The sequence below is a fragment of the Lampris incognitus genome, chromosome 19 (assembly GCF_029633865.1).
Source record: "Lampris incognitus isolate fLamInc1 chromosome 19, fLamInc1.hap2, whole genome shotgun sequence".
Lineage (NCBI taxonomy): Eukaryota > Metazoa > Chordata > Actinopteri > Lampriformes > Lampridae > Lampris > Lampris incognitus.
Genome location: NC_079229.1, coordinates 27,530,165 through 27,541,254, shown reverse-complemented (window position 1 = coordinate 27,541,254; position 11,090 = coordinate 27,530,165). Strand labels below are relative to the sequence as shown.

The window sequence follows — 11,090 nt, the reverse complement described above, 5'->3', positions numbered from 1 at the left end:
AAACACCCTAAATGTCACATCCAGCAGGATTTACAGCTCATAAATCTGAGTAAATCCAAACATGTGATGTGCTAAGTGCGCCATAAAACAAACTTAACATTTGATTCCACTAAAGCCCATTTAACTGTGTCTCTGGGCAAAGGTAACAATGACATGTACACCACAAAGCATTAATGGCCAGTGACAATAGCAATCCTGGTTATGAATCTTGGTACCATCTCCATTAAAATGCGGGACAATCTTCCCTGAAGGATACACCAAGGAGGAAGTGGCACTATCCATTTGTATTTAAAGATGCAAGCCGGTAAACAGAAAGCAATTTGGTGTTGACATCAGTGTCACGATCGATTCTTGTCAGACAGAAATACACTGATGGCTGTAGGCCTTTTTATTTTTCTACCAAACTTTGCAACCGTTTAAAGTTGCAGAGGCCGAAATATACTCCGAGACAGCGCTTTGCTGCAGGGCACACACGTTCACTGTCGGGAAGAGCTTGGTTGGAAGATTTTTTGCAAAGGAATGTTTAGACACTTTCCACCGCAGGAAAAAACAAAGACATTGCTGTATACCTAGAGCAAGTTAGATGACCCATCAATGTCACCTGGATCGGACTAGTTTGGCACGGTTAATAAAAACAAACATTTTAACAGACTCAAGTATCACCGAGCACAGCACCAAAAGCATAAAGACTGTGAACCGAGAGCTACTTGCTGTGACATGCTCGTAGGCTTGAGTTCAGTACCAGTGAGACGGGAGCCACATATATCATCTATAGAGGAGGAGTTTATGGATACCCAAGTTTTCCATCAAACTGTGATGAACAGATAAGTCTGAGGATGAGTTAGGGGGGTTAGGGTGAATTTGATTTTGCCGAATGCAACAAATCAAAAGAGAGACATACACAGACAGACAGACAGACAGACACATAGTAGACGGACACATGGACAGACAGACACAGACAGACACAGACAGACAAACAGACAGATACATAGATAGACACAGAGACACACAGACAGAGACACACAGACAGACACATAGACAGATAGATAGCTAGATAGATAGACAGACAGACAGACAGGACACAGAATGGACAGTTGAAAAAGACGAAGAAAACAAACTTTCCCACAGACAGACACACATGGGCCAACAAACAGACATGTAGCAGCATGCTGCAGCCCCGTGAGTGTCAGACACTGTAATGGGACCAAGCTGAGAAGCTGGTCATGCCGTTGGCGTGATATAAAGCCCGGTGTTGACGGGCGTAAAGAGAGGAGGCTCTTACACTCCCTTATCTTCTTTCAGCATGCCTGGGCAGCCTAAAAAAAAAAAAAAAAACCCTCCAACCTCCATGATAGTGATGCCACGCTTGGTTCTCCCTGGAGAGTTCGGTTCTTTTCAACTTCAACAAATTAATTTTGGCGGGCGCGTCAAAACTTGGGGCTCTTTTCATCAGGCTGGTTCGGTAATGCAAAAGAGAGGCAGGAGCACCACACTCACAGGAGCTGTCCTGCCGATACGGCGCACAGCTGTCTCATGCACCTGCAGGATTTGATGTCAGAAAAAAGTGACTCACTGGTGCAAGTGAAAATCATCAAGACGAATTACACTTGCTAATTCATATTACACCCGGCTAGCGGTCTATGACAACTGAGCATGATTCTCACCGACCCTCACTTCTGACAACATAAGAATAAAAATAAATGCCCTTTGCGAGGGTCCATATCAAACAATCATCCGTCTGTCTTATTATTACTTCCTTGACACAACTTTACCAGCCTTGGACAAAAGAACGTGTTTTTAGACCACACATCTAGTAATGCCCAGTGCGCCTTCTGAACTGCCCAGCCGGCGCCAACCAGCCGGAAAGCCCTTTCATGCCCTCCTGCCCGTAAAATCCACCAAAGTGAACTAAAGGTTAATGCCATGAAATACCAGGCACTTGCTGAAAGGGTGTCATGTTTTAAAATATCCCACATTTACCCTCCTAAGGTTCAAAACGGTGTCGGTCTGACACTAAGGACCCTCCCGGGACCTCGGCTCGGGTCGCCCAATGCTGAAACAGAATGAAAACGGGGTGTTTGCAGTTTCTGCTACTGCCTAGCGATCCTTTGCATATTGTCTCACGGCTAGGCTATCAGTTAAAGCAGTGTTTCTCAACCGGGTCCGCGGACCCCTAGTGGTCCGTGGTGTAATTGCAAGGGGTCCGTGAAAATAAAATATCTTTAAAAAAAAGATCCTATGACATTTATAGAAATAGGATTATTTTACTCAAATGTGACTGAGACCTGTATCTACCTAAACTATAAGGGTAACAGGGCTTTTTTCTCTAATTTACATCTGTTTCACAAGTGTAATTAATTGTATTTTAATAAGAGATCTCGCTCCCGTTGCATTGTTAAAAGTTACTGCATAAAAATTCTGGTGTTACATATATCTGAAAGTTACTGATTACATATTCTGTTTTGTTACATATACTGAAAGTCACTGAATACATATTCTGTTTTGTTACATATATCTTAAAGTTACTGCATAAGAATTCTGTTTTGTTAACTATATCTAAGTTCAACTGAAAGCTCTTATTTTTGCCCAAGAGTGAATTAAATGCTATAAAGCAATGTAAAATGCAGTTTCTACTGTTTCTACAAATTGCAACCCCCCTCCCCCAAGATCAGGTGGAGGGGTCCTCAGGCTAGATCAAAAATACGCAGGGGGTCCAGGACCCCCAAAAAGGTTGAGAACCACTGAGTTAAAGGATAGTTCCGTATTTATTTTGTTTTGTTTTGATTTGTTTTACAGCCTGCGTCTTATTTTCACAGTTTTTGCCGTCGTACTATATTTATGGTATCGTTTTACTCACCGGCTTCAGTGTTGAGATGTTTGATAGGGGACAAATGCTGGACGCAGTTTTATGACGACATTTTACGAGGCAACCGAACTTGGGCGTCAGCACGGTTCAACCGAGTGCTGGAAGTGAGAAGCACAAGCGCAAGTTTAAAGTTATTACCTGAAATAGTCAATATTGTCAATGGTCGAGCACACTGCTGAGCTACGTACTTACTCGTCCATCTTGCAGAATGAGCAGCTTATACTTAGGGCTGCGCGATATGACGATCTATGTCGTGTGACGATAGAAAACGTCTATCGTGTCATACTAAGCGCCATGTCGTATTTCGTTATGTCGCAAATCACACTTTACGGCAATATTTTACGTCATTTGGACGACCCTTTCCGCTGCTGGCACAGCACGGACACGGGCAGGAAATGTGCGTGAAGGCACGGAGGACAGTGAACGTAATGCGGGAACGGGGTAATTCCGAACAGAAGGACTCCGACCAGCCAGAACAAAACGAGCAGCTTGTACCTAAGAGGGGCTACTTCTATCGTGTGGATGTGGTTGGGTATGAAAAGTCTGACACGGACCAGAACACCGTACTTTGCAAAATATTGTAACGTGCAATGGATAAGTAGACACGCTGGCCGCTGGCTCGCGAGTCTGACCCTTTAGTCGAGCGGTTAGCGACGTCTCCTGCGGTGCGGGCGATACGGGTTCGCTCCGGCGCCGCGGCAGTCCTGTGGTTGCGTTGTCCCCCGAATACGCTACAATATGCTGCAAGCCGGTTCCCACAACAGACTCAAACACCCTTTTTATCACCTACGCAAGAATCATGTCGAACAGTACGGACAGAATGTACAGATGAGCCGCAAAAGCACAGTCGCAGTTGCGCAAAGGTTCTGAATAAAAGAAAAATAATCAAATATGATTAAACTACTGTAGCTAGTTATTTTCTTGCCCCGTGCGGGAATTCGATATGGGGTGTACTGCACCACAAGGCGACATCACTAACCGCTCGGCTGAAGGGTCAGAACGTTAGCTGGGGGCTAACGTGTCTTATTAGTAGTTTACACTACCTTTTATTTGTGGAGTATGTAATTCAGAATGTAATAAGAAATGGGTCTTTCCATGTGGTCACTTTATAAACTATTTATTCATTGAAGTTACGGGAAATGTGCTATATCGCGATACGTATCGTTATCGTGATATGAATGCCCTATATCGTGACCTGGTCATATCACACAGCCCTACTATACGGTAGTAATGATCACTTAACCATCTGGCCAACAACACTTGAGAGGCCATGGATAATGGAAAGTCATGTACGCAGTCTAACTGAGACACTTTTTGTCACTAAAAGGACAGGTGTAAGAGTCGTGTCCAGTTGCACCGTAGGACGCCATTGTAAAGCTGAGTCCAGCAGTGGTGCCATGTCCAAAATCTCCAATATGAAGCTGGTGAGTAAAATGACATCATGACATATTGTAGCGAATTCGGGGGGGACAACGCAACCACAGGAACTGCCGCGGCCGGGAAGCGAACCCGTATCGCCCGCACCGCAGGAGACATCGCTAACCGCTTTAGTCAGACCCGCCAGCCACCGGCCAGCGTGTCTTCTTATCCATGCACGTTACAATATGCACATCATGGCAAGAACTACAAAAATAAGACCCAGGTTGTAGAAACAGCCTTTACTTTCCTTTAATATAGCTTATTTGTTTGAACGGTATGAACGGCGACCAGAGTGTATATCAGCTGAACTGTAATGATTGACTGTAATGACATGCTGCTGATCCATCTCCTTGCCGCACTTCAGATGCTAATATTACTTTCAAACTTACCACCAGACAAGGAGGCTGTGATTATACTCTGAGACTGGTCAGCAGGGAAAGGGAAAGCTCATTTCATCAAAACCTCCCTTTCTCATTATCGTCTCACACTGTCCCTCACGGGCAACGTAAAAGGAAAAGTCTGTTGACCTCCCAAACAGAAAACCATTTATCTTTCTTTCTTTTTTTTTGTTAGTTTTTCATCCTCGGCAATCGTGTCTGAAACCTCTTTAGCAGCAGCCAGCAGCAGGAGGAGCAGATAATAATTAGACTGTGGGTGAGACTGCGGTGAAGAGGCAGACTTGAGAACAGCTATCTTCCACTGGCCGCTGTGGAAGCTGTGTTTGTTATGGATGGAAAATGCTTGGCCTTCCCGTCATCATTACACAGCTCTGGGGTGCAGCCGTTTATCATCTCTGCATGACAGCAGGTCCTCTGTTCTGGACCTACCTACCTTTTGAAGTGACCTAATATTACGATCCACTCCCAAAGTGGTCCTATTAATCAAATACACTTAACACAGTAAACACAGAGCATAGACTCTGGGGCACAGGGGAGTGATTATTACTGCTGCGACTAGAGAGAGATGCCAAGATGCCAATATAGACAACTGTCTGATAACACTCTCAGACAAAAGCCCACGGTGGGAAATGAAAGAGCTTTTCAACCACATGAAAGAATGCAGCAAACCCAAAGAGCAGCTTGACTGCATGGGGTTTCATTAACTAGTAGCCTCTTTGCTCTTTGTCTCTGAGCCTATTGAACCCAGCGCACCTCTCTAACCCCATCCCCATCCCCATCGTCATCCCACCTCCCTCCCCTCCCCACCAGCAGCTCCTTCCCAGGGCAAAGGGGGGCGGAAAGCTCAGTGACAACAGCCAACGCGTGACTTAATGCGAGAGGCTGGTGCTGGTGTTGTGTGGCTGTTTAGGCCCGATCCGTCAGCGAGCTGTGCGGCCATGGGCCAACTGTCCCCCATATCACATATAAGTGAGTAAAGGGGTGGAAACAATCACACACACACACACACCACTGCTAGCGCCCCCCCCCCCACTACCTCAACCACCATCCCCTTCCCTCCCCGTACCCCTACCGTGGCTCACTCCTCCACCCCACCCCCCCGTCATTCATTCATGGCAGGTCCTTTCAGCGGGTCATTCAGAGGGCCCAATGAAGAGGCTGGCTCATGCTGTCTGTCCCAGAATGTGCAATGTCAGAGATTGTGGGGGGGGGTGTAGATTCCCAGAAGCTTATAAAATCCACGTACAACCTCCCTGACCAGACTAAACTGGACCTCCCATTTTGGGAGCTGTTAGGATTCCTTGGTGTTGGACAACTTTCGCCGGTAATCGTCTCAGTGACCAATATGACCCAAACGAGAGAGGGACTGTGGCTACATTAGGCAATAAGTGGACCGTTTCTGTGCACCCATCCACAGAGGTGCTCTTCTGCACAGGCACATGTGCACACACAGGTCTAAGCGCATATATCTGAATGATGTGTGTGTGTGTGCGTGTGTGTGTGTGTAGGCGTGCGGCGGGGTCTAAGTGTGTGCGTGTATCTCGATGACTGCAGAGGCAGCTCATGGCATCATGATGGATGACGATTGGGGTGCTGGAGCTATAGACCTCCATATCAGTCTGTCCCGGTTAACCTGCTATTCGCCTCCGGGGAAAACCCCCCCCCCAACAAAAACTGTTCGGCTTCGCTCTGCATGGCGGAGATGCACGACCCCCGAGCACCCCAGAGAGCACGCACACATTCAAAGAGAATTCCACAAATGACCACAATCCTCGCACATTAACAACCCCTCGGCAGAAGCTTTTAAACCGAACCACATCCTCTACACGGGGCAAGACTCTCGCTCTCACGCTCCCTCTCTCACACTCTGTCTCTCTCTCTCTGCCTCTCACACTCTGTCTCTCTCTCTCTCTCTCACACTCTGTCTCGCTGTCTCGCTCTACACATAAGCAGATATAGATACACATCCATGGAGTATCTTCTTCGCTTCAAGAAAAGAGAAAAAAAAAAGAATTAGGGGCTGAAATAGGCCAGACTTCTCTTCCTCATGTGAGCATACCGCCAGTGTGTCCTGGTAGATGTCACAGAGCCACGTTCTGGGGACAGAGGACGTTTCAAAAAAACTATGTGCTGATGTTACAGGACGTTCTGTAATGTTGTCCAGATGTGCTCTAAAGTTGATAACTATTTGGTGGGGGCAGGCAGCAGGCAGGGAGGCTCAAATGTGTGCAATCTCCCCTGGAATGTGTGTGTGAGTGAGTGAGAGTGTGGTGTGTGTGTGTGTGTTGTGTGTGTGTGTGTGTGTGTGTGTGTGTGCGCACGTGTCTACCTCTATCTAGCGAGGACCAAATTGCGTTTCTAACCATCAGAATGACTACATTTTTGCAAAGTGAGAACATTTATGGACGCTTCTCACTCGTTTAAGGGTCTATTTTAGGGGGAGGGCTTTGGTTTAGAGTTAAGGATAGATTAGAATTAGAATTAGGTTAATGTAGGGTAAGGGTTAAGGTTAGGCACGTAGTTCTGATGGTTAAGGTAAGGGTTAAAGGCGAGGGGATGAATGTAGTCAATGAGGGGATCCAAATAGATAGAACAGGAATGGTGTGGTGTGTGGTGTGTATGTGTGTGTGTGTGTGTGTGTGTGTGGTGTGTGTGTGTGTGTGTGCCTAGTTGAATCACGCCGGTCTTTATAACTGGACCAGCAGCCCCTCCTTGTTCCTTGTGTCTTCTGCTCAAGTGGAACGGCTCCAGTGCATGCTGGGAGTCTGGAGTCTGCTTTTTCCTGGTGAATGGGTAAGCGCAGGACCTCCCCGGCGGACGTCAGGAGCACGGAAGGGGGCACACCTCCCGTCTATTAATAACAGCCTATCCAGGGAAGGACGGAGCTGGGTCCTCTCGCCGGAGAGCAGGTCAGTTTGGTTCAGTCAACAGCAAGGCAAGCACCTCACCCACTGTCTAAAAATAATGTCTCTACATACTGTAAGGACGGTGGAGGGGAGGGGACGGGAGGGGGGGGCCACTTAACTCTATCCAGACTCCAGCAGATGATGGAGTGTGAATTGCTCAGAGAGGGGGGGGGGGAGACATCCTTTTCCCAGCGGATGACAGCGTTTCCGGCGGCAGGACGCAGCAGATGATGCGGGACTGTTGGCAACTGCAGTCTGGCAGCGCTGGGCTTAGCTCGCCCTCCGTGAACTCTGAAGAGCCGCTGGACCGACACGGCTCGGCCCCGCGAGCAGGACACAAATCTCAGGTGTTGTCAAAAACACATGAACTGTTGATTATTCCAATAAAACACTGATGTCAAACGATCCGCGGCACTGCGAAGCCAGGGAGACAGAGGATCCATAAACAAGACCAAGTACCTGGCAGTAAAGCTGCAGAGATTTGTGTACGTGTGTGTGGTGTGACTGTGTGACTGTGTGTGTGTGTGTGTGTGTGTGTGTGGTGTGTGTGTGTGCGTGTGCATGCACACATGCATGCGTGTGTGAAGGACCACATACTTTGTATTGATTTCAGCTCTTCCAAACAGAGCCATGCATTCCAATAACTGTGGTTTGCATGCAAGCATGCGCACACGCACACGCACACACACACACACACACACACACACACAAGCTAAACACACATACGGTTTTTAATTCATAGTCACTGTCAGCAACCTTACATTTTTCTAACCACTAACTGATGCGTGACAATTGCTGCAAGCAAGGAGTATCATAGATAGATACGGTAGATAGATATGTAGGTAGATAGACACTTTATTTGTCCCATGGGAAATTGGTTTGCAGCACATCACAAGGTATTTCATGACATCTCGGAGCGACACCAATAGACACACATAGTAGCTCGCACCTTGCAACAGATTTAGGTGCAACAACAACAAAAAACTGCTTGGAAACAAGAGCACGCCTTGTGTGAACAGAACAAAATGTTGGCATGGGACCTGGCCAGGCGTCTGTCTGAGGACTGGAATGGTCTAGATTTCAGATTAGAGGACTATAGGTGCAGAGTACACTATGGATTTACAGCACAGTCACAGTTCACACTGCTGATCTCGGAGCCGTAAAAGTGTACTGGGAAACAAGCAGGTGTTCAGCAGGCCTTGCTATCAACTGGGTCATCAGAAGAACGTGAACCTTGGACGATGATGAACGGGGATCGTCTCAACTCCTATGAAGCTCATCTGTGCTTCATAGTCCAAGATCTCAGTGTACAATCCCCAGTTAAAGATGCTGTGTTATAACTTCCCTGCCGGCTTCTCTGAAATAGCATTTATTGATTGTGGTGTCGGTGACAGATGCGGTTGGATGACAAGTCCGGGTCACAAGATGTCTAGGTCACCACAGACGGCAAAAAGGCACCAAGGCTGCCAGCCTTCCTCATCCTCCCATTGCCACTGCATCATTTGAGACGGATAAATACAGAGGCTTGGGCCTGGGGCGAGACGGTGCATGCACTGAAAGGGCCCGCTTTGGGGCCCCCCTGACTGACACATCACACTGAGATTCACAATCACCCCCCCCCCCCCGATACTGCATGAAAGCATATTGTGCGGAGCATTGTGTTCAACATCATAACATGAGCAGCTCAGCCTGGCTTACGCTGAGAGGCACGAATTAAAAAGAAAAGAAAAAAGATTGAAAATCTTCAGCCGTGTCTTTGTTGTTAAAATCTGACAATTTTAAAGGTGGTGGCGTTCATCTTATAGAGGGGGGACGCAATGAAAGCCCGCTTTACATAAATGCTGATCCTCAGAATATAACGTCCTTTTAGGACAGCGTGGGGAACAATGGCCAAGAGCATCTCTCCCATCTTCTCGCTCTCGCGCGCGCGCGCACGCACGCACACCAACATATATGTAAAAGTGACGGAGTGAGAAAGCTCCGTTAAACAGACGCACTTGCTGTAGTCGGGGGCGGTGCGGGCTACAGTGCGGCGGTCAGTAGCGGCACAGCGTAATCACGCTGTCGGGTCACGCAGCGAAACACCGCTCGGTGTTTTGAAATCGACACCGCGCGCCGGCGACTGTTCCGGTGTGATTTACTGAAGAGTGCGCCAGGTGATATCATCTCACTACATGGTCTACAGACGCACCCCCCCCCCCACCTCCTCCTCCTCCACCCCCCTCTCCCCCGACAATGCAACGGGACGCTTCGGACAGAGACAGACTTGTTTTACACAGCCCTCAACTAAGTTTCCCGTCGGGAGGTGTCGGCTCTTACCGTCGCTTGTGAACTGGGCTTGAGCTTGAAACGCGTTTCCCAGACACTGCAAAACTAAAACAATCCCGACGACCAGGTCGACCGTCTTCACCACCGCCATATCCAACTTGCACAGCTGGCTCGAGCGCGCCCTCGCTTCTCGAAGAGGGTCTCGCTTCTCCCATGCGCCGAATGGCTTCCACTCTCTGGAGAAGTCTAACTGCGACTCGTCCCGCCGCTGCCTTTTTATATACAGCCTTCTGCAAAGCACAGTCTCCAGCCGACAAGCTGCGTGCTCTGCGTTTGTGTGTATGACAGTGAGTGTGTGTGTGTGTGTGTGTGCGCGCGCGCGCTTACGAGAAGTGGCAGGGACTGCGTGCGTGCACCCTACACGCGCACACACATACAGTTAACACATGCACACACGCCACACGCTCCCCGTCTTAACAGGTCGCCGTTCTCCGCCGAAATGAGCAGCCCGCTTCAGGAGGAGGAGGAGGAGGAGGAGAAGGAGGAGGAGGAGGAGGGCATCCCGCTCCCGCACTCGGGTCTCCGTCCGCGGTGCAGTGAAGAGGTGCGCTCTCCGAGGAGGGCAGTGCGCTCTCGCCGTCACCAGTTCGGCACAACCAATGGTGTTGAGCAGACCAGGAGGCAAACAAAGCCTTCCTGCTGCTGCTGCTGGTGGTGGTGCTGGTGGTGGTGGTGCTGCTGGTGCTGGTGGTGCTGCTGGTGCTGCTGCTGGTGGTGGTAGTGCTGCTGGTGGTGGTGCTGCTGTGGTGGTGGATTATTCAGCTTCACCCTCATCACACGTTACGTGTCAAGAACACCAGCAGCGGCATCACGTGATGCTGCACCGCTGGAATCCATGTTCATTAAAACGCTCTCGATCTTTTCTCTTCGCGACACGTGCTGCTGTTTGCCACTACACGGAGGTTTGAACTCCTTGGCGCGCGCATCAAGCACCAATTTGCCTTTAGCTGATTCTCCGTTTCGACCCCTTACCGGGTTATAAAAATCCTACTTATGCTCATAGGCCTAATCGCCGATGAGTCGTCCAGGCCTGCCCCTCGGTGTGCCATTACACCTTTGCTGCACAGGTAAAGGGTGAGAATTAAACCGTAAGGGCGCCCTCCTCAGGTGGAAATAATGACCTTTCTATTGAGACCCTAATGACATTTATTGGACTAGATGAGGTGCATGTGA

The 11,090-nt window shown here is 48.6% G+C and overlaps 1 protein-coding gene across 1 annotated transcript in view; it reads right to left on the bottom strand.

The window, feature by feature from the left end:
• Positions 1 to 10,340, bottom strand: part of plxdc2b (plexin domain containing 2b) — a 112,232-nt gene extending 101,892 nt beyond the window's left edge. Inside the window, exon 1 of the mRNA XM_056299367.1 lies at positions 9,909 to 10,340. Coding sequence (XP_056155342.1) covers positions 9,909 to 10,008 — 100 coding nt within the window. The 5' untranslated portion in view covers positions 10,009 to 10,340. The remainder of the gene's footprint in view (positions 1 to 9,908) is intronic.
• Between the last annotated feature and the right edge of the window lie 750 nt (positions 10,341 to 11,090).